This window comes from Myodes glareolus, chromosome 18 (assembly GCF_982192425.1).
Source record: "Myodes glareolus chromosome 18, mMyoGla1.1, whole genome shotgun sequence".
Taxonomy (NCBI): Eukaryota; Metazoa; Chordata; class Mammalia; order Rodentia; family Cricetidae; genus Myodes; species Myodes glareolus.
In genome coordinates, this window is record NC_142043.1 from 23,186,591 (window position 1) to 23,211,001 (window position 24,411).

General features: G+C 38.7%; 1 protein-coding gene across 2 annotated transcripts in view; it reads left to right on the forward strand.

The window, feature by feature from the left end:
- Positions 1 to 24,411, forward strand: part of Col9a1 (collagen type IX alpha 1 chain) — an 83,104-nt gene that overhangs the window by 21,231 nt on the left and 37,462 nt on the right. For both annotated transcript variants that reach the window (XM_048430497.3, XM_048430498.3), the window contains 13 exons: positions 98 to 133; positions 249 to 311; positions 8,066 to 8,119; positions 8,322 to 8,357; positions 10,242 to 10,265; positions 10,631 to 10,684; positions 11,859 to 11,912; positions 12,572 to 12,604; positions 13,378 to 13,434; positions 14,164 to 14,217; positions 19,104 to 19,157; positions 21,621 to 21,674; positions 24,314 to 24,367. In XM_048430497.3, the coding sequence (XP_048286454.3) occupies positions 98 to 133; positions 249 to 311; positions 8,066 to 8,119; positions 8,322 to 8,357; positions 10,242 to 10,265; positions 10,631 to 10,684; positions 11,859 to 11,912; positions 12,572 to 12,604; positions 13,378 to 13,434; positions 14,164 to 14,217; positions 19,104 to 19,157; positions 21,621 to 21,674; positions 24,314 to 24,367 (627 nt within the window). The remainder of the gene's footprint in view (positions 1 to 97; positions 134 to 248; positions 312 to 8,065; positions 8,120 to 8,321; positions 8,358 to 10,241; positions 10,266 to 10,630; positions 10,685 to 11,858; positions 11,913 to 12,571; positions 12,605 to 13,377; positions 13,435 to 14,163; positions 14,218 to 19,103; positions 19,158 to 21,620; positions 21,675 to 24,313; positions 24,368 to 24,411) is intronic.

Here is a 24,411-nt window from a genome sequence, read left to right on the forward strand (position 1 = left end):
CTTCGGTCCATAACTTTGGGGTGCATGTCTGAGACTGTTCCGTGGGACCCCAGCTACTCTTGCTTACGTATTGCTTTTACCCTTTCTCTGTTTCCAGGGTGACCGAGGTCCAAAGGGTCCCGTGGGCCCTCCGGTAAGTTGATTGGCATCGTGGCACCTCATTTCCTTCCTTAAGATATGTTTGTAGCCGTGTGTGTTTGAAGAGTCTTAAATTTACTTTATTTTCTTTCTCTGCCTCCCCTTCATAGGGTCCTCCTGGAGACCCGGGCAAGCCAGGAGCGCCAGGCAAACCAGGCACACCAGGCGCTGATGTGAGTTGAGTGTGTGTGTGTGTGTGTGTGTGTGTGTGTGTGTGTGTGTGTGAGAGAGAGAGAGAGAGAGAGAGAGAGAGAGAGAGAGAGAGTTGCTGCTGTGGCACCCTGCAAAATGCCATGGGAGGGTTCCACAGCACAGAGCTTTGACATCTCAGAAAAATGGTGAGTTTATGGGTTCCCGTCTCTAACAGTTTCTCCCTACTCACCCTATAAATGCGCACCTCCACTGCCTGCATAGGGAGGAAGGTGGGTGCTGGTGTGTGGAGGGCTAGGTCTCACAGTAGATGAGTTCTGTTTTCCTCTGGCACTCCCTGGATTAATTAGAAAGATGGAGTCGGAGTGGCGGCTCAATGGTTAAGAGCATTGGCGCTGTTCATCCAGAGGATCGGGGGTCTAGTCCCAGCATCCACATGGCAGCTCACAACTATCCCAGGGGATATTTCTGAGGCTCTCCTCTGGTCTCTGGGAACACAGCATGAATGTGGTAAGGAATGCATGCACATAAGAATAAAACAAATTAAAATATTAGAAAAAGAACTGAAATCAAGGTGGATGTAGTAAAGGACAGGAAGTATTTCGGTTCCCAGTAATATAAAGAATGAAAATTTGTTCAGAGTGAGTGGAGGAGTGTGTACGGATACAGTAGGGGCAGGGAATGGGCAACACAGAGACACAAAAACTTAAAAATCAGCTTGGGAAACAGGAAGCTAAGGATCAGTTAGAGATGTTCAGATGCTCAGTTATATGGTAAATAATACCTCTCCAGAGTGAAGTAGCTCCCAGTTCTCAGCATCCTCTCTCCATGCCCACTACTCACAGCTGATTTGGTCCTTCATCAGGACTTGACATTTGTCTGCCTCTGGGTTGCAAAGAGATGACATTTACTTTCTAGGATTCCTAAGTCTCTCTCCAATCAATTATCCCTTACTTGTTTTACAAAACCCAAAGGCTTTTCTGAAGAAAGCCAGCACCTTAAAACCTACACCTGCTATTTCCAAGAGTTTTTGCCAGTGCTGAACAAAGCTTCATTGTTCCGAGAGAAGCAACTGGCTGGATTTTAGTTGTTACTCAGACATGTGCATTTTGTTGTGATTAACTTGGTGCAGATGTCTATTTGTGTATTATTTAGTGTGTCAGGAGACACCCTTTGTTTTACAGTTCAAAGCTTCTAGTCTGATTTTCTTTTTTTGTGTGTGCATTTCAAATATGGCAACACATGAGCTAGCTCATGTGGATTAAGTATGGATAATATCAACTCATGTTCGGATACTACAAATGAGATTATGTAACTTGTTGGCTATCAAGATTTTTGAAATTGAATTACTTGAAATTGTCAGATCCTAGTAAGGATGTTTCTTAAATGCCAGGCCACTAGGTTAACTACTAGTATAGTATCAGCTGATTTCTTCTCTACATTTTTTTTATTGATTTTTATTGACCTCTACATTTTTCTCTGCTCCGCTTCCTGCCTCTCCCCTCCCCTTCCATCCTCCCTCAAGGTCTCCATGCTCCCAATTTACTCAGGAGATCTTGTCTACATTTTTTTTTTTTTGAAATTTCAACCAGCCTTTCCTTTTGGAGGAAGAGAAAATTTCAGATTAAATTTTAAAAATTATGCTAGAAACATAAGCAATTTATCTAAAATCTTGTCTTCCTGTTGAACTTTAATTTAAATTCAGTCAGAATGCTGGAATTCAGTGTCCCTCAGTCTGTCTGTTTGTTTGTGTGTCTAAGATCTTTCAGTGCAGCTCAGCCTGGCCTGGAATTCACAATACTTCCTCAAAGTGTTAGAATTACAGGTTTGTACCATGGTACCTATAATGGCCCAGGTAATTCCTCAGTTTAGTGGTGATTTTGAAACTTAACTTGCTTGACAGTTTTTTTTAAAATTTTTTTTTAAAATCTCAAATTGTAAGTAATCATTTTTTTTTCTTTTTAAAAATTATGCTCCCATTTGGACAAACAAACAAAAGTGCTCTGAATTTTGTAGTAGTAGACGAGGAAAACAGTTACAGGTTGGTTTGTTTTGTCTATATTTGTAGATAAGAGTATGAGAAAGACACACAGGGTGTGAAAAAGACACCATTTTCAATACTGGAAGCTGTACAAACTTGTTAGATGATTACTCTATCCCTAAAGTGGTCCATAAGAAGAAACTCAGGACAGAAGAAGAAAACAAAAGAGAGAAAAAGAGAGGCTGGAAAAGGGAGAAAATCCACACATGTGCCAGTGTCCTAGGCATTCCTTAGAGAGAAATTAGCTGTGGCATTTTCATAAACTTGGGACATTTTTCTCAAGCATGGTCACAAATATACTCCCTTCAGCTTTACCATAGCCTAGGAAGAAGGTTGTTCTAATGCCATTTTTCCAATAAAAAGGAAAATGAAAAAAATATAAGGTTAAATAACTTCCTCAGAGACCCAGAGTTACGTAGCTGCTAAGACAACAAAGACTTTTATATTTATTGAATTCATTTAGGCAACTCAGTTCTACCTCAAGCTGATGCAATTGAGTTTCGTAATGCATTGGCAGTCATACACCCTGAATGTGCTGGATAGAATCTTCTTAATAGATGGGTGAATGAAAGAGTAGGAAAGAGTGGCAATGAATTTTTAGTACCCAAGTTACCAGCTAAGATGAATGATATGTAATACAGTAAGTGCTGAAAATTGTTGACGATTGGCACCCAGTGATTGCTTTAAGTATTTTAATGTTTCATGTCCTTCAATTTTGGAATTAGAGTCATTCAGGACATTTTTTTAAAATTTTTATTGAGCTCTACATTTTTCTCTGCTCCACTCCCTGCCTCTCCCCTCTCCTGCAACCCTCTCCCAAGGTCCCCATGCTTCCAATTTATTTAGGAGATCTTGTCTTTTTCTACTTCCCATGTAGATTAGATCTATGTAAGTGTCTCTTAAGATCCTCATCATTGTCTAGGTTCTTTGGGATTGTGATTTGTAGGCTGATTTTCTTTGCTTTATGTTTAAAAACCACTTATCAGTGAATACATATGATAATTGTCTTTCTGGGTCTGGGTTACCTCACTCAAAATGATATTTTCTATCTCCATCCATTAGCCTGCAAAATTGAAGATGTTGTTATTTTTTTCTGCTGTGTAGTACTCCATTGTGTAAATGTACCACATTTTCCTTATCCATTCTTCAGTCAAGGGGCATTTAGGTTGTTTCCAGATTCTGGCTATGATAAACAAAGTTGCTATGAATATAGTTGAGCACATGTCCTTGTGGCACGGTTGAGCATCCTTTGGGTATATACCCAAAAGTGGTATTGCTGGGACTTGAGGAAGGTTGTTTCCTAATTTTCTGAGAAATCACCAAACTGATATCCAAAGGTGCTGTACCAGCTTACACTCTCACCAGTAATGCAGGAGTGTTCCCTTTACCCCACAACCTCTCCAGCATAAGCTTTCATCAGTGTTTTTGATCTTGGATACTCTTACAGGTGTAAGATGAAATCTCAGTGTTGTTTAAATTTGCATTTCTCTGAAGATGTTGAGCATTTCCTTAAGTGTCTTTCAGCCATTTTAGATTCCTCTTTTGAGAGTTTTCTGTTTAAGTCTGTACTCCATTGTTTTATTGAATTTTTTTTTGATGATCAATTTCTTGAGTTCTCTGTATATTTTGGAGATCTGTCTGATATGGGGTTGGTGAAGATCTTTTCCCATTCTGCAGGCTGTTGTTTTGTCTTGTTGACTGTGTCCTTTGCTTTACAGAAGCTTTTCAGTTTCAGGAGGTCCCATTTATTAATTGTTTCTCTCTGTGTCTGTGCTACTGGGGTTATATTTGGAAGTGGTCTTCTGTGCCAAAGCGTTCAAGTGAACTTCCCACTTTCTCTTCTATGAGATTCAATGTGGCTGACTTTATGTTGAGGTCTTTGATCCATTTGGACTTGAGTTTTATGCATGGTGATAGATATGGATTTATGTCCATTCTTCTACATGATATCCAGTTATGCCAGCACCACTTGTTAAATATGCTTTCTTTTTTCTATTTGATATTTTTTGCTTCTTTGTCAAAAATTAGGTATTTATAGGTGTGTGAATTAATATCTGGGTCTTTGATTCAGTTCCATTGGTCCTCCTATCTGTTTTTATGCCAGTACCAGGCTGTTTTCAGCTCTGTAGCTCTGTAGTAGAGTTTGAAGTCAGGGATTGTGATGCCTCCAGAAATTCTTTTATTGTACAGGATTGTTATGGCCATCCTGGGTCTTTTGCTTTTCCATATGAAGTTGAGTACTGTTCTTTTGGTCACTCAGGACTTCTGGATCTAGGAAGTTTTCTTACTGCCCTCTCATTGAGTTGACATTAAAACCTTTCACAGTCATTGAGAAAGGACATTTTTTTTGAGAACAATGAGTAATAGCTCCCTCAGAGGGCACAGGTGCCTCTGCCTAGCCTCTGTGGAATATACCTAGTAAGACATCTTTGAAAGAACTGTTTCGACAATGATCTCAAGGATCTTGATGTCCGATCTCTTTGTCTTCTACTCTTCATTTCACAGTGAAAGTTATGCATATTTTTGGTGATGATTCTGAAATGATTATTGGATGATGTTTGTTCAGATCTGAGAGAGGGACTTCATTTCCCATGGGCAATGGATTTTGATAGGTTTGTCATTGCAGCTATGCTTCTAGTAGTACACTTGGTTGTCAGTAGCTGAGATGCTGGCGTGCTGGAAGGAAGCAAGAGGCAGGATGCCGGGGACAGGTATTCCCTGACTAATGGTGATGGGAAGGCTCAGAACACAACTCCAATCCTGTTCTGTATGGAGCTCTGTCTGCATAAGCACCCATATAAAGGCAGTTTGCCCTGCCATTGGAGAGCTTTTTCTCTGTCATTTCTTTGAAATTAGATTTAGAGGATTTTTATTACAAATTGGATTTTGAAAATTGTGCATGCTGTGTGTGTTCATGTATTTCCAGTTTCTCTTCCCACCTCTCTAAGTCAGGTCTTCTTTTCTTTTGTATTTATATAGAATAGGATGCCAGAGCCTTACACCCAAAGGACAGCTGTGTTACTCTTACGGACAATACTCGATAGAGAGATTCTAGCAAGTGCTGTTTGTTGCAGAGTGTTCAGAAATCTCTGTAAACAGTATTTAATTCTTTCAGGACCCACACGAGACAGGTACACATAGGGATTGTGGTTAAATCATATGATACCAGACAGGCATGACGTTAAATGCTTTCTTCCCTTTGAATGAGCATAGTCTACATTCCTGAGATATGTGTCCCAGCAGGAGTAGTTGGTTAAGACATTATTCTGAAAGGTCAATGTTCATTGACGAAGTCTGAGGAGGCAAAGAAGTGCCATGCTGTGGTTAATACCCAGATGTTTGTTTGTAGGGACCTGTCTGAATGAGGAGTAGCGTTAGAGCACTGTATAGCTAAGCAGCATGCATAAACAGCAGTAGGTAGGGTCAAATAATCAAAGAGGACATAGAAGGACCCTTCTACCCAAAAGGTGAATCTAAATTTAATGTGTTCTTTCATCATGCATTGTCTGTGTTAGATGCCAAGGGGCAATGTGCTAGAACTCTATTTAAGTATGGAGTCCTTCTCCTCCTTTTCCTTTTGTCTCCTCTTCTCTCTTTTCTCTTTCTTCTCTCTCTTTCCCCTTCCTGTTTCTCATCTTCTCTCCACTCTTTCTTTTTTTTTTTGCTTTATAGCAGCCAAACAACTTGAATGTAGCCCCAACTGGTGTTTGAACTAGTAGCTTTCTCACCTCAGACTCCTGACTGCTGACATTACAGTCTTGAACCAGCGCACTTGGCAAGCTCAGTCTTTTCTTCATAGTTATTTCATAACTTCACTGCAACACCCAACACCAAATCTGCTTTCAGTTTAGTTCAAAGAACTTTCCAACCATAGACATAATTGCAAAGATCCTATGAAAGGTATTATAAATGTGAGTGACTTGGAACAGCCCTCGGGGTACCTAACACTTCCTTGATTATGTTTCAATGTATTACATACATAGTAGTTATGATCCTCTGCTATTCCAATTATTCCAGTCACAAAATGAAGAAGTTGACTTTGTGTAGGAAAACTGACCAGGAGTTGTCTTTGAAGTTGATACAAGAAGTGGGATTTAGAGCATCCACTAAATATGCCCCAAGGTTTTTAAAATGCGTGTACGAAATACACCAAGAGAGTCCACCTTGGTGGAGGTGGTGCCTTTGCTAAGTCAGGGAAGGCAAACAGTTCATTCCTATTAGCATTTAGCAATTAAATGCTATCATAGCTCTTGTTCATACCTCATAGTCTTAGAAGTCGGCTAGGGAAAGTGAAAAACTGACATCCTAAAAATTATATATGTTTAATAATTTTTGTTGTTAATAAATTTCCAGTGACTAACATTTTCTATTTTTTCCTCTCTGATTTCTTTGGTTCACTTTATGGAATTGCTAGAGGACTTGATAAGAAAAAAAAAGTGTGAAAATGTTAGTAAATGGTAGACTCAGAAGTTAAAACTCCCTGATTCTGCAGAGGATCAGAGTTTGTTTCCCAGGGTTTATTTTGGATAGCTCATAGTCACTGATCCCTCTCGCTCTGGAAAATCTGTTGTTCTCCTCTGGCCTCTTTGGGAGCTCATGCACTCATATACCAACACACAGACACACACATGCACATAATTAAAAATAAAAAATAAAAAGTATAAACCACAAGCTTTTTATAAATTGCCTAAAAGCATTATTTGATATTTGACATGAATTTTGGCAATCTGGTATAGACAGGGTTTCTGCAGTTTCAGGAGGCCTCAATGAATATTTTTCAAATATTGATGATATAGACTTTATGAGATATTTATATGCATGTATACATAAATACACATAAGCATATATGCACACATATTTTTATCTTTAGGAAAATAGAATTTCAAGATAACATTACAAAGACAGCATCTGAAAATATCTGGATTAAACAGAAAAATAGTAAAAACTGAAATTTATCTGTCAAATGTAGAAAATGTGGCCTGCATGCAGTATTATTATGGTTTCATCTTTACTTTTATATTGAATAAGATGATTAAATAATTATTAATAGAAAAGAATAGATAGAAAATACATTCAATACATCTTAGAATGGGATATGATCACTAGATATATATACTAGGCTTAAGCTATACATAACAGATAGCATACATTGTTACATGTTTTTACTAAGGAAAATATAAGCTTTCAAGTTTTTTTTAAGTTAAAAGTTAATATTCTTCACTAAGTTGTTGCTAGAAGATGGCTGGAGGGTTTAAGGTGGCTCTCAGTGATAATAAAATTATCTGTCTTTAATTTATATTAAGAAAACATTGCATTAGCTTTCAAACACTATTGACCCTCATCTAGGAAGACATACAATATTTTTATTTTGTAGGTGAAGTAAAGTAGATACATAAACATAGCAAAGGGGTGGAGTCAAAGTCCATCAGAGTCAACTGGAGAAAACTGAAAACATTGCATTTTCTCAGAGCAGAGATTTAAAAATTTTACTAAATTATTGAACTTGCAGGACCTGCAGTTATCAAATCATACAATTTTCAAAAAATGAGAAGTCAAAATCAGATCCCATGTAAAAGGTTTTAAATAAGGATATGTTGAAAAGAGTTACTTGATCAATACTTGTGTTATCCATGTGCGAGCCAACCTACAGCTAATTAATAAAATAAAAAAAATTCTGTCCAGTGGTTTTTCTAGGGCTATTACAATAGTGCTGACATAATTTTCTTGCTTCATTAGGGATTAACAGGACCTGATGGCTCCCCTGGCTCTGTTGGACCAAGGGGACAAAAAGTAAGTTAGCCTCTTGGTGTTAATTATGTAGTGTCCTCAAATGTCAATGAAAATACCCCAAGAGAAAGTGTGTGAATCAATTGAAACGCTAAACATCTGGTAGATTGGATTAAAGATTTCGGTATTTATTCAATTTTCTTATATTCATATTCATGCTCCAAAGAGATAAGAACAGTGGAACTGCTTTTATTTTTTTTTTTAGGGAGAACCTGGAGTGCCTGGATCTCGTGGTTTTCCGGTAAGTATTAGTTTAAAGCCACAAAACTGAAAACCTATGTTTAGGTAAAACTCCTCCAGTGTGAAGGAAAATGTAGTGCGATTTCCTACATACTACACACGACAAAGGGCCTATGAGCCATCGAGTATAGCAAGTACACTATTATGGCCAGAAAAGTTCAAAGGTATGGGATAAAGTGCACATCCATATCAGGTGGGGTTTCTCAATGTGATTTTCTTTGGAGACAGAAAGAGTCTTACTCTGTAGCCCAGGCTGGAGCTTACGTAGCCCAGGCTAGATTTAGTCTCACAGTGATCCTCCTGAGGTGTGAACCACAATGCCGAGCTGCCTCTGGTGCTTCTGCCTGCGTGCTAGGAACCACTGAGCAAAGGTCCAAGTGTGGTCTAATTGAAGTCTCACGATGCGTCACGCCCCTCCCAGCTGTACAATCTCCTGAGAGCGCAACAGACGAGCTGTTGCTCGACAGATGTGTTCTTCACCAGAGAAGCACAGTGGTATCTTCGCGTGCAGGAGGACTCGGCTCTGTTCTCCTTTCTTGCTGTTTTCGTCAGTCTGTGTCCGCTCCCCATTTGCTCTCCTTTCTTTGCTTCCTTTTTATCAACCCTTCTCTTTTTATTGGTCGCCTTGGTCCCCTGGGACAGTTTTACTTTTGCACCATGTATACAGACATTGTTTCATATGATTGTTATATAATCTTATCTCATATTTATGAGAAAAACATAGATTATAAATTTATTACAATATCGATATTATTTGTATAATTCTATATAAAAATCTAGAAGACACAACTTTAAAAAAAAGTGGTGTTTGTCTTTCCGAAGACTGATTTGGTTTGTTCTCCATTGCTCACCTTCAGTGGCACCCATTTTCCATCTTTCTGGAGTTTGCTGTATACTAGACTCTGTGCTGGGAATTGTGAGGGGAGGATATAAGTAAGATGTAACTTCAGCCTGAGATAGTCTGGCGTGAATAAAGGGATATGAAGGACAGAGGAAAGGGAGAGTCAAGTCTTGATCTTTTAAACCAAATAGTATATCCCATAAAGATCCCATTATGAGGAGTGTTATCAACTTAATTTAAATATACATTAAAGTTAGTGTGCAGAAATATAGTCATACTTCTTAAAAGGGGTACATCTGTTTTCAAAATATTTTTCTTTGTGCATGTGTGTGAGCCTGCATGAGTTTATGTGTACTCCGCTCATGCAAGTCTCTTCAAAACCAGAAGGCAATGGATTCCCTGGGGTTGGAACTGAAGGGGTGTGAGCTGCCTAATGTTGGGCGGGCTCAGGACGTCCGTAAGAGCAATAGCACTCTTACCAATGAAGCCAGTCTGTATTACTGAAAAATGTGTTACTCCTTTGCCTCTCTGTGCCTACAGCTTGTTTATGGGAATGTGTAAATGTCATTTATTACAACCTATAAAGCTGTGTTGTCTTTAATACAGGTTTCTTATACAGTTGAGGAAAATCTTTAGACTATGCTGGTTGTGATGTGCCTCTCTGTGAGTGAGGGCAAGTATAGATGGCTTCTTCTGTCAGTGAGGGCAAACATACATAGCTTCTTCTGTGTGTGAGGGCGAGCATAGAAGGCTGCTTTATTGATTTTTCTTTTAAAAATCCTTAGCAAAACAGTACTGGTAAGCATAGAATCAAAGCAAGGCTTCCGGGACAGAAACAAACTTCTGGCTTTGTCTGAGGTAGGGTGATATTGCTTCTGCCATCCAGGGCTTTCCAGTAAGCACTGCTAGTCTGTTTACACAGTGTAAGAGCTTCAGCTTCTTGTGAATTGAGCCATGTCTATAACTATGTTTATGTTATATATGTTGTAAATAAGTTTGATGTTCAAACCTCAAGCCATAAATATTTTTATTTTGATCTTTTAGGGCCGTGGTATTCCAGGACCCCCTGTACGTATCATTTCATTGCTTACAGTTTTACACATTCTAGAAAATACTCTATCTCTAAAACCTAACCTTATACCTATTACTCTAACCAGGGGGGTGTAAAGACTTTTCTGTATGGTGTTATATAGCTCCTAATGACAGCGTCACTATTTTGCCAAACAAAAATACCAATTAGGAAAATGACCACTTTAGGGAATTTCTGCTTCCTGATAAATAAAATTTTGTTACATGAATTATTGTCTCACTGCAAGCCAACATGAGAAAAGATGGGTGATTCTAAGTCGGTTCTTTATCAGTTTTAATAGCATTTACGATAGATTGTAAACACTATTACAAATCAGATTGTCCCTTTGATTTGTTGACTTCAGGGTCCTCCTGGGACCACAGGACTTCCTGGAGAACTTGGCCGTGTAGGACCTAGTGTAAGTACCATGGTGCCTTTTGATTGGCATTTGATCCTTTGAAAGAATGTGCTACTATTGCAGGCAGTGGGGTCACTGCGCATCTCCCCCTGAAATTCCCAACATTGTAGGTGAATTTTATTCCAGTCAAACATTTCTTCCTAACCTGCAGCAGATTGAGTTTCAAATTAAAGATGTCATCCCGTTATTGCACTTTCATCTAGGATTGGGATCCAGTGTCTTTTCTGTTAAATTATCCATCTGAAATTAAACAATAGCACTCAGTTATCACCATAAATACCACACTAGAAGCATTAAATTATAGCCAGGATTTAATTCTAATTGAACAGAAAGAAACCGAAATTGACTGAGAAAATTGTTGATTAAAAAGTGTTTCGTGTGATATTCTATAAGCACTTAAAAATGTTGAAGTATTGATATGAGAAGCTATGAAATTATGATCTCATTGAGGGACGAAGTCAAACGCCATGTATCTTTCTTGCTCTCTACATGCGTTTCCTGTATGCAAAGTAACTTACACATATGTTACAAAAGAATGAATTATGATTGCATATTTAAAATAATTATGATGTTTCTGATTTTTTATGTGAAATATTAAGAAAGAAAATGTACCAATAGTAAAAAGAGGGCGTTCAGAGTAATTTGAACCCACTTTCATCTGAATGGATTGTTTTAATTTAGCTCTCTTTGCTTTACTGTCCATTGCAAGAGTTCAGTGACAGCTCAGACCAGGGGACAGCAGAACTAAGACATGGGTTTGCAGAGATGGGTCCTCCACTCTCAGTTTTGGCCTGGGGTCTGTGCTTTCTTTTGCTTTAATTATCTAAATGACACTAGCAATACTGGCTATTCTGTTCTGTAAACCAACTGGATCAGTCCATGGGATTTCTGATTCGTGTTTAAAGTAGGTAGGGGGATCATCATCCTATAGATAGCTGCTTCGGTGTCTGCACCCCTTTTCTGTGTCTTCTTTGCTTTGTTTTCTACCTTGGTAAGACCAGAATTTCTTTGTTTGCCTGGAGTTGGACTATTAATTGGGTTTTGGTGGTAGGTTCACGCCTGCCTGAGTTCTGCTTGACTTTCTAGCAATGCCTTTCTCTCATGGCTCCTTGGTTTTATGAACTGTATTCTGAATCTTGTGTAACTACTGTGTCTCTATTTTGAAATGACCTAGGGTGACCCTGGGAAAAGAGGACCACCTGGCCCCCCTGGTCCCCCAGGACCCAGTGTAAGTAATTTCCAGCTTAAATTTCTTTTGTATCTGAGCGGGAACTGAAGAAATCTTAGAAACAAATGTGGAAATATTTATTAAGTCATTGTTCTGCACTGCCAAAATGGCTACTGTGTTTTCTTCTTTTTTTCTTTTTAATATACTCAGAGCCTGTTTTATTTTACAACTAGAAACATAGAGGAACCATAATAATCTAAAGGATGTTTTCCCAGAGAGGTCTTATTTGTTTACAGCTTTTTGGTAGTTGTGATTTCTTAAGAGCTTAAAATGTTGACACGAGAAGAAGCATTTTCATGCGAATTAGTTTTTGTTAAGTTTTTCAAAGTCGAAATCAAAAAAATAGTTTAAGTATGTGATACTCTATGTTTTCATTCATGTGCCAGAGTTCCCCACTTTCTATATTGTCAGTGATTTACTCTCCCCCAAAAGTTAACCAACTATAGTTTAGGGATCTTTGAAGGACTCACCCATCAATAAATTTTCAAATATTAACATACATGCTTCTATTTTTCCTTGTATTTCATAAAATAAATACCCATATTATAGTTTTGCACCCTTGTTATATATTACAAAATATATTTTAAAATTTCTGTCAATCATAAATTAGAGTAAATCTTCTAGTTTTATTCTTAATTTTTGTATTTTACTTACTTTAGGGAACAATTGGATTTCATGATGGAGACCCATTGGTAAGATTTTTTTTCTTTGAATACAATATAGATTGTAACTCTTTCTTGTTAGTATATATGATATAAAACAATGAGTTTAATCATGATGTTTATACATCATAGCACATAACTACTATGTGTACAACATAGCAGTTTTAAAGACCATGCAGTCTTCAGATGAGCTGTCTTTAAAATGATCTGCCTGAAATATGCTTGGCCTCCACGTTCTCCTTCAGCCTAGTTGGCAGAGCCGTGTGGACAGGCTGCTCACGTGTTCTCAGGCTATACAAGGGTTTTCACTGGAGAAGGGTCGCTGTTTCTGTTTAAACCTTCGGCTCTATGCCTGAGGTGTGATTTTCCATGGGAGTACTCCAGTTTTGGGACATGGTTTAAGTCTAGATGAGCAGTCAACAATGGTAAACCACACTCATGGAGTTTTGGTCTATGGTGAACGACTGTGACCTCAGGATGGTGCAGTTTCCGCGGAGGAGGAGGAAGAGGCCAGACAAGGTCCTGCTACAGTCTACTATCTAAAGAATTTCACTTCTTGTATTATATCTGAAATAAATACGATAAAATGTTTACAGGTAACATGTGAAAGATGAGCACATGGCAGGATGACTGTTGAGTTCTCCATGCGTTTCTATATTTAAAAGAAAAACAAAGGAAGAGGATATTCAGAGTTGTTTAATGATTATAACTGCTTTGGGGCTCTGTAGCTGGACTCTTTGAAAATATATTTCTCATTTTCACAAAGTAGGTTCTCTAGTTTACCTCTCCCCTCTCTTTGTCAGTGCCCCAATTCCTGCCCACCAGGTCGCTCTGGATATCCTGGCCTCCCAGGCATGCGGGTAAGAATAATTCCATTACTTTAAAGAGTGGCAACATCTAACCACTGGTCTTGGTTAGATTAGTAAAGTCTGCCGTTGCTCTTTCTGTCCGTGGCACAAATTCAACCTGGAAAATCTAACTAGTGCCCCTACCGAGGTGCATGTGTTCAGTTACAGAATGTCTGTAGTTAGGGAGGAAACGCTCCCAGCATGCACTGGGCCAGGAAACTTGAACATGAAATCCAGGACTGGATGTTTGTCTTCTATAGGGAAAGATGGAGGTAAGGATGTGGAGGGAGACTGTATAGATGAGAATTTGAGAATGTCATGGTAAAAAAATTATTGGGGGAACCTGTGCAGAATAGATTTTCCTGAAGTTTCTCTCTCTTACTTTGCCATCATGATACTTAAAAATGTCTATTTTGAAAGAAAAAAACAATTGCTTTCCCCTCCATTCTCTGAATCTGCAGTGATTTTGAGAAATTCCAGACCCTTCCTTCTCTGCTATGATTGGAAGACGTTGGGCCGAGAGGCACAGGTTTCCAAAGGGTTTTCTCTAATTGCAATTTGGTGAATTCTCTTAATTGCAATGCTGTGGAAGGGTTAGTGCTTTGTGACGTAATCTTTTTGTTCATAGTTTTTAACACAGATTTAGAGAGGCAGAACAATTTTAGGAGCCTTCTGGCCACTTTTGACATCAAACTCAACGCAGCTTCATTTACTTGTGTTTTTATTTTTTATGTTTGTTAGGGTCATAAAGGGGCAAAAGGAGAAATTGGTGAACCAGGACGACAAGGACACAAGGTAAGGGAAATGAGCGTTTAGTGGGCCAATGTGATTAAGAGGTAGTGTGGATGTCCACTACCAGGAATTCTAAGAAATAGTAAAGTGTGATGTGTTATTTCTTTGGAAAGTAAATGCTTGTGTATTCTAACTACAGTATTCCAAGCTGTTCAGTTATTGAAATGACAGAGAAAACACCATTTTTTTTTTGCCTATTTGCCCCATATTGACTGCATTTTCTTTGTTTCAAATAGGCCATATCTTGATTTTTTTAATCAAAGCTGATGACAGCCAGACACTATGTCACTAGTTGTTTTACCTCCCCAGAGTTTATGATAGCTGTAAAGCTGTACAAGTGTTTTGAAAGTCAGAAGCACGGGATTTAGTAGATAATTGGCTTCGAAGTCTACTTCTCTAGACCTGAACTAATTTGTCTGTTTATTTCTCATCTCTTTTCACCATAACTTCGACGTGAAGTAGCTGGAAGTTAGCAATATTATCCAGTTAGAAATGTGGAATCTAGGCCCGGCAGTGGTGGTGCATGCCTTTAATCCCAGCATTCGGATTGGAGGATGGTGCAGAGATAGAAGTAGAGGCAGGTGGATCTCTGTGACTTCGAGGACAGCCTGGTCAACAAGAGCTAGTTCCAGGACAGGCTCCAATGCTACAGAGAATTCTGGTTTCGAAAAATCAAAAGACAAACAAACAAACAAAGAAAGAAATGTGGAATTTATATTGCACTGAGGTTGATATACCTTTCCAAGAAAAGCTGAAAAGTACTTGAAGCAATGCAATTTGATTGCCATTTCTTCATCTTATAATTTTACTTCCTGCATAGTGTAGGCTCTTTCTCTTAGTAAATTTTATAATATTTTACAAAACCATACCACTATTATTAGTGCAGGATTGCTAGACTTTGTTGATTGTGTCTGTCCATATAATTACTAGGTTCTGGTAAAATATTCGCCTTTCTATTCAGAAGTAATGAGCAGGAGAGGCAATTTATTTTTTTTGAGTAAAATATCTTTGAGTATTAACATCCTTGAACTCTTCAGCCCAAATCAGTCTGTTAAATAACCTCACTTGTATAATCAGGATAAATAGGCCAATTTTCTGTGCCCTATTACAATTTGCACATTATTTTCAGTCATTTATTATGAAGACTGTGAATTGCTAAGGTATTTTTATTGATCTGGAATGAAACCGCTGGGTTTCAGGTATCAAACTTGAATAAAATAGAAAAAGTGAATGTCCTGTTTCTCTGCATGCCCATTCCTCCCCAGAATTTTAGATTTCCCCATTTTGAAAATTCAACCAGTATTTATCAACTACTTGTTATGTGCCATTGTTTGTTCAAAGTTCTGAGAGTTCAAAAGAGAACAAAAACAATACTCAGTCATAGGGGATTAACTAAATTGAACATGACATACTACTCCATGAGAACACTAGCTAGTCACTAAAACGGGCAAGCAAGAACATTAAATTACACCAGAGCTTTTTTTTCTGTTCTTTTTGAGAGACGTGTGTAAAGCAGACAGTAGATTTCCATTCAGGCCAATACTTTTATCCCCTCCTCCTTGTGCTGTGGGTCGCTTTCCTTTGGAGAACCATCTCTCCCTTGTCCTGCAGGATTTAGAACTGTTAATCAGGTCTTTTCTCCCTAATGCCCATCAAACTTCTATTTTTGGTGCCTACAACTTAGCTACACAGAAGCTTAATTTTTTTTGCATGTTAGGCAATTGGATAAATGTCCACTTTGATGTTGAAGATTCCTGTAGTTCTTTTGATATTTTTGTGCAAACCTAAACTTTAAGTAGTGACTTTCAAAATTGGTCTAAGAAGGTGGGATGGCCATAGGCTATTGATGACTGAACCTTCGAAGAACTGAGCCTGGACTGAGCAGAGGGGCCTGGAGGTCTGCTGTTGGCACGCAGCTTCACAGTCTGTCTTTAAAGGTATCCTGCACGTTAACTAACGAAGATTAAAAAGCTCTGTGAATACAAGCGAAGTCCTAATAATAAAACTGTGGTCCTGGAATCATCAATCTACACTTCAATCATCACCCATTCCAAATTCCTCCAGTGACACGATAATAAATAAGGTCTCTTAAACTTGTCATTTAGAATTTGTGACTATTGATTGGATGAGTACGTTTTATCTGCAGGAGAAATGTTTAATTCAAACATATTACTTCAAGTTTTATTGAAAATCTATGAGAAATATGCCATATGCTGATAAGAAAACTTGCAGTCGACTATCAATCATTGTTGTTTGTACAGCAATGTGATAGCTCTGGAGGAAAAGCAAGTACCGTTTATTTATATTCAGGAAGTGCTGGAGAGATGGCTCAGCAGTTAAGAACACTTGCTGCTCTTGAAGAGAACCCTGGTTCAGTTCCCAGCATCCTGGCAGTTCAACCCTCTGCCGGCACTGCCTTCACATATACATAAAACCAGGCAAAACACTCATACACATAAAGTAAAAATAATTCCTTGATAGTACTTACATAAAGATTACTCACTCCATGAACGAGCCAATTTCAGTAGCTTTTTAACTTGGGACTGCTTCTTTCTGCTGTCAATCGTAAGTTCTAGTAGAATACAACCTGAATTTATTTATGGTACTAAAGCAGTAAAAATTTCATAATTCACTTGGAAATTAAGTGCCAGGGCTCATGCGATGGCTCTTGTGAATGGGTGAATGGTCTTGCCGTCAAACCTACCTTAGTTTGATCTTCAGAATCTTGTGTTGGTAGGAGAAAACCAATCCCACAAGATGTTTTCTGACCTCCTTAGATGCATATGGTATGTGCGTGACCCCTCCAAATAAGTAAATGCAAAAATTAAATGTAATTCATTAAAAGATAATCTAGTTGTTTTCTACACTTGATGCCTAAATGTTATCTATTAATACTCTATTAAATTTTCTAGGTGTACTTGGTTATTAGTTGTGTGAAAAGACCTGTAAATTTAGTGTATAACCTAGGGAAATTATAATATATTGCAATTATATTATATTTATATGAATAGCATCTATTAGTCTATTGTATATAAATATGATATAAAATTATAAGCATGAAAATGAGTTAATAAAATATGTATATTAATAATTGAATGACAGAATTAATTTTAATATTTAATATAAATACGAAATTTTCCTCACTAATAGCATCACAATTAAAGATATGTATTACCACTGAAATGTAAAGTGTTATATTTAGTATTTTCTCAATCTGTAGAGTTGACTTTCTGTAAGAGACAGCCATCAGACTTCTCTCTCTCTTTCTTCTATGATGCTGGAGATTTGAACTTAGGACTGTGGCATGCCTAACCAGTGCTCTATCATTGGGCTATATCCACAGCCCAGGAAGAATACTTCTTAATAGAATATTCTGACATTTTAAAGTATGACAGAGTTTAAAAAATAACAAAATGTCCAAATAACAACTAGATAATATGAGAGATGTTCTCAATGACAATAATCACCCAACTGCAGATTGCTTTGAACAAACTTCAGCAGTATTCAAGTCTAATATAAAGAAAATGTCAAAACTTTATTCATTAAATAAAAACAGAAAAAAGGTTCTACTAACTAGAGTAAAATACATAACTTCAAGAATAAAGCAGAGTCGTGTACTTTAATACTACTTGTGAAGGTAGACAATTCTGCTTTTAAAATTCATGTGCATGTGTGTGTCTGATGTGTGCATGTGTGCGTGTATGTGTGTGCATGTGTATGTGCGTGTGTGTGTGTGTGTGTGTGTGTGTGTTGTGTGCATGTGCACAGGCACGCACACCTGCATAAACACATAGAGGTCCGTCAAGCACACTGGTTGTTCTGTTTGATCAGTCTCTGCTTACTCCCTTGAGACAAGGTCTCTCCGTGAACCTGGAGCCAAGCTACCAGTCACAAGCATCAAACATCCTCCTGTCCCTACTCTGCCCCCGTAGCACTTGGGTTATAGGAACATGTGCAAGCCATAAACAGCTTTTTCATGTAGGTTCTTTGGATGCACACTCAGGTTCTCATGTTAGCACAGCAAACGATCTTACCCAGCCCACCATCTGTCCCTTTCTGATCAGCTATTCAAGTTCATCTGGAAGAATAAACATTTAGGCAAATATGAAAAAAAGAGTATCTATGGGCAAAACATATAGAGAAATTTTTCCTCCGTAGATAAAAGCGTATTAAAAATTCAGTAAGTAAAAAAGTTTTGGTAACAATGACATCACACAGCAGGTCAGCAGTAAAATCAGAGCCCTCCAGCTCACATGTCCACACTGTATAGAAAGGATTTGTTAGTCAACGCATGATACCGAAACAAGTGTCCAATTGCCACAGCAAAGATACATTTTTAATCAAAAATTAAATTATTAATAAATACTTTGCATAAAAACGGAACTGTGGAATGACTCAAAGAAAATATAAATGAATTCTAATAGTCTTATTGGTGAAAGTGGCCTTTCTGTTGTTGATGTTACAGGCATAATCTATGAAAAAATTGATTGATGCATTAACATTGTTCGTGGTATAAATTTATGATAAGAAAAGCCGAAATGGAAATTACAACAAAGTATCTTACAGTAAAAGATTTTATGATGTGGTTATATCTTCCTAGTAACACTAGCAACCTAAGTACCCTCTCTTCTTTCTCCCCTCTTGTCTTCCTCCCTCTCTTTAGAAAATCTTGAAAGAACAGCTTCTAAGCGGTATCCCCCTGAGTGCCTCCCTATCTGCTTATCTGCGTTGCCTGAATACCATGCAATTGACACAGCCTACCTATATAATTTAACAAAACACAGTAGAACCATCCAGAGGATGTCAAACACACTTCACACCCTGAGCAAGACCTGGCATATTCATTTGCTAGCTAATATTTACTGTGATTTTTCTCTGCTGCTTTTTAGGGTGAAGAAGGTGACCAGGGAGAACTGGGAGAAGTTGGAGCTCAAGGACCCCCAGTAAAGTATTTTTTTTAAAAAATGTTTACCTAGGATAAGCAAATCTTTTTAATGGCTCAGTATTATCTTCTCTTTAGCGTGTGGATTAATGGTTTACAGCATATGAATTTGATCTTCTCTGAGCCTCCAGCCAGCCAGCACCAGGCAACCACAACTTTTTCACAAGAAGAAAGAGTCTACATTGTTCTTTCAAGAATTTTTTAAGAGAAAAGTTCTACGTAAAATCACATGTAACCTCCAAGACTTCATAACCTGAAAGCAAATGTTGAACCCAACAGGATGATATATTTTAATTTCAGCAGTGCTCTGGCGGGACAGAAGTAACATCTTGTATGCCTTGAACACGAAGTGGGTTAAGTTCCAGGGGATTACCGCAGTACCTTCCAGAAAGTGATCACACATTAGAATGCTCTTCGTGGTTCATAACCACGCCTGCTTCTGCAGTCCCACACCTGCTGTGACGTAACATGGCTGGACATAAACATACTTCAAGTTTAAGATGTTTGCCAGGTTGGAATTCATGTTAATTTTGTACCATGTGGAAGTGCAATTGTTGGCCTTTGTCCTTGTCTAAATTACAGCGATAAGTGTTGAGGATTCCTTGAACATGTGACACTTCCTGAAGTAAAGCCGATGTAAAAGGCTACCAGCAAAGAGTCAGAGAAGACAACTCAGGCTCCCTCTCCTGCGTTGATCTTCTCCTCAGGACTACTTATTTATTTTATTTATTTTATGTGTATGAGTGTTTTGCATGTATGCATTGCACCATGTGCATGCAATGCCTGGCCTGCAGATGCCAGAAGATGCCTTTGAACTCGAGTTATAGGCAGCTGTGAGTTGCCATGTGCCAGAGCTGAGAACTGAACCTAGGATCTCTGCAAAAGAAGACAGTGCTCTTAACTCCTGAGCCATTGTGAGAGCCCCGAGAACTAGTCTTTTAAAGGGGGTGAGAAGGGCACTAAAGATCCATGCTTATTTAGAGTTAAAGGCTAAAATATATGGTGACGAGTATCTAAGAAGACCTTTAAGAGACCTTTGTAGGAGAGGGAATGTTTTCTTCAGAAATTTGCTTTTTCTGAACCTTTGTTAGGAGGCAATAAGGAGTTGAGCTTTTACTTCCTAGGAGATAATGCTAGTTAGTGTAGTTTGTTTGCTTTTGCTTTTTGGATCTAATGAAAATTAGGTGTGGGCTTATATATTTTCAAAAAAATCCATTCTCAAAGATTATGGAGTTACGTTGTATAGCTCAGCGGATCCACTGGGGCCTACTATCACCATCTGCTGACCTCTTGGTGTTTAGGAGGAGGATGCTCAAATGTTTCTGCAGAATTCACAGACTTTTACCTCTTAATATAAAGCACACTTATAAGGCAATACATATATTTATAAACATTTCCATGGTGTATTCATATAAGGAATAGTCATTTTAAGGGCTTATTTATGGGACTCCTGTATCACAACTACTTATTAATTTTTTATGTACAAGAATTACCCACAGAATTACGTACAACAAGCGACGTAAGTTGGAGCGTTCAATCTGATATGGCTACATTTCATTTGAAAACCTAAGGTGTCAGTCCAGCCTGGTTCATACTGTACTTGGGAATTTTGAACACTTTCAGACTGACATGAAGAGAGTTTGTGACTGAACTAGATAAATGAAGGCTGGTCCTAGAACTGTCCTTCTTTTCCGAGTGTAAAGATAGCCACCCTAAAGCACCTTTATCTGAGGCCGACGTGAGAAGTTGGCAGATGTCAAAAGTATCTAACTTCCTTTCCGTGGAGCGTGCACTCACAGCTCCACTCCGGGGAGCACCCAGGCTCACCCCTGAGCAGGTGGCTCATGGAAGAAGCCTTTCAGTACTGAAAGAGTGCTCGAAAGTCACTCCGCCTCCTCGTGTTTAGGCTTATTCACCTCTGTGTCTGTGATTTCTTCCCATGTCATGCTGGAGTTCAGAACACTCCTTGTCATAGAAATAGCGTGATAAATACTGGTGACAGGTGGTTGTTGGGCAGTCCAGCTCGATTTCTGATAATACACAGCCTTCCTTTGCTAGCATGGATTTGTAGGTAGCTATTATTTTAAAAGTTAAAATAGTGCTACCCCTAATGGACCTCGAAAGAGCTGGCAATGGGAGTGTGGGTTTTACCCATGAGTTAAAAGATGTCAAAACCACTGTCACAGTTGCTTGTGTTTACTTTTTTTAAACCATCAAGTAATTGTGTTCACTCAATTTGTATAGTGTTATATAAGCCTTTAGAATTTTACCAAAGGGTTTTAAGCAGTAGAATTTTACTTGGACCTTTCTTTTTAAATTGGAAGTGTTTGCCTGTGTAAACTGTTGCCCTCTCTTAATGTCTTCCTTCATTATGATAACATGCTTTTTTCTGGATCGGCATCTGCAAAAAGTGTGTGCTTTGACAGAAATCATTGGCCACTCCCCCCCCCTCTTGCTTTTCCAGGGACCTCAAGGTCTGAGAGGCATCACTGGAACAGTCGGAGACAAAGGAGAAAAGGTGAGATATCTTTAATAAAAACATAATATAAGAGTGATTTTGCCTCCAGTAGCATCACTTTTTAGTTTATCTTTGGCATGTTTATATGTTTTAATGATACCTAATACAATGCATATTTTGTAAATATTTACAATGACAAGAAAACCATGTGTAATTATTAAATAGAGAGGTATTTTCCGCTAAATATTTTTTGGTGGGATTCATGGCACAGAACCCATGGGCATGGATGGGGTAGTTTTGTCTTAGGTCAATCCGTTTAAGTGGGGATGAGTTGTTCCAGATTTGTCATTATCTGTAGCTACTGCTCACAGTACTGACACGATGCTGGAGATGATTCTGGTCCAGCATGGCTAAGACAAAGGAAGATAGGAAGGGAGAGATAGGCTCTTGAGACCATATTAGTGGTCTACCTTACTCGGGGACCATCCAGTTGTAGCCATAGGCACCAGACTGTCCTTTGCCAGTCTCAGAAGTCAGGTTTTCCTGACTCTTGCCATGCAAGGCATCTGCAAGTTCAAAGACAGTTTGAAGATCAGGTTTACATTAAGTACATTACCTCTTTGGAGAGGCAGATAAATAGCTAAGCAAATACAATTAGGGAAGACACAAATCTGCAGTCAGGCAGTGCAAGGAACTTGCAGCAAAGCAGTGGTTTAATCTTGATATGACATCTGAGAGGGCGGGCCCATGACAAAGCCGACCTCAGAAGGTGATAGGAGGATGAGGTGCAGGTGATGGTGAAGGATGAAGATGTAGGATGCTCGGTGGAGTGGTTCTGGCTTTGCTCTCTTCAGAGCCCTTTTCTGCTAATTTGCATCAGTTCCACAGAGCATAGTGCTTTTTAGTTAAGATTTTATTGTTGATATACAATGTATTTTAAAAGAAACCCTTTTCTGAAGAGCCACACACCCTGTGGCTTGCAGGACTGACTTGTCTACCACATTTTCTTCAATCTCTCTTCTCACACTCGATCTTTTCTAGATATTTCTCTCCTTTCCATCTCCTCTAAGGTATTTTTTTTATATAAACACACCACACTGAAGTCCCACTTATTTTTACATCCATGCTCCTTTAAGTAACACTTGATGCACATCTCTTGGCTATTAAGCAATAAATTCCATCTATTTTGATACAGCGAACACCCAGGCTATCATTCCCCACCTCCATGGATTTAACTCACCCCATAAAATAGGCGACCTCTCCTTGAAACCAATTACTGTTCTTGATATGCTCTTTATTGAGGCATTTCTCCATTTGATATGTTTCAAGATTTTTTCATTTCTCTTCATTTCTATTAAATTGCTTCAAAAAGACAGCTCCCCTTGTGAACACAGATGTTGAAGGGTTACTTAGTAACAGCACTTTGGGCCTGAGCTCATGCTGAATTGCAACACGGCAGAGAGCGAGTGCATCAAAGCCATTTCCGCAATGCAAAGGCTGGGGTGTGCTCTCGTAATACAAGGTGAATGATGAATTCAAGGTCTTTTTCGGGTGTTCTTAATCCTTTCTTTTCTGATGAATGGAGAAGGGCTCTGCTCTGTTCTAGTTTTTAGTGATCAAAGAATTTCAGGGCTCTGTGCTACCTCTGCTTCCACAGTGTTTTTTTTTTTTCCCCCTTTGAGTCCACGTATGTCTGAACTTTCTATCAAATGTTTTCTAGTTTTTCATTCTTCCCTGGTCCACCTGGTTGTGCCGGCCTGACATCTATCCAGTGCCTTTGACCGATTTCTGCTTCTTTCTGTCACCTCCCCCCTTCAGCTACTTCGTTAGGAGACCACCCGTCTGTCCACTTGAGTCATCTTAGTGCTGTCTCAATGAGAGGGACATCTCAAGATGGGGCATGCATTTTGTCGGGGAGAATATGTAGGGAGCACAAAACCCACTGTAGTTTTGTTTTCTAAAAGAAAACTACCCTTTGGTTCTAATGAAGAAAACGAAGAGATGGTATCTGTACTGTAACCAAGTCTGAGACCATTCTCAGAGTTCTAGACTTGGACACTTTAGACAGTTCCTATGCCATTCCATTATAGGGCGGATTACTATATAGAAAGTAATATCAGTCCAGGAGTGGGTATGTCTAGATTCCTCTAGGAGTCTAACAGTTCTCTCTTCTGAATCACAGTCATGTGATTTACTTTTATTCTAACTCAGGGATGGGGTGGTGCTTTCTAGAGCCATAGAAGTCCTTCTCACACCTGTGGCATCACAAAGTCTACTGTGGCTACCCCTAAATTCATGCTCACCTGGTGGTTCTAGGACCCCTAGCATTAGTGAATTCCCATAGATGTCCAGAGCCTTTGGAGGCTGCCTGCTGAATCTTGTTCAGTAGATCTGCTAAGTTCTGTGAATAAGGACCAGTTTTCTGTTCATGCCAGCAGTTGAGTATAGAGCCATTGTTTACTTAGAATATGCAGAGTGGTATCAAAGGCTGTCCCAACTGTTCTTGGCATGATGAACAGTACACACTAGTGGCTTCATGTCCTAAGCATCTAATGAATTACTCTTCATTGTTCAAATATAGTACATGAAAAGAATGTAAAGCTTCCTTTTGTTCTGGCTGGTATGCTTCTTTAGAAAGACGGTGATGCCCTTCAACGTGCATGACTGGTCTGAATTTTATTTCTTTGTCTCGTTTTCAGGGTGCTCGGGGATTCGATGGAGAGCCCGGGCCGCAGGGGATTCCAGGTGCAGCTGTAAGTAGCTTTTCTCTCACAAACAATCAGTGACAGATTTTCAA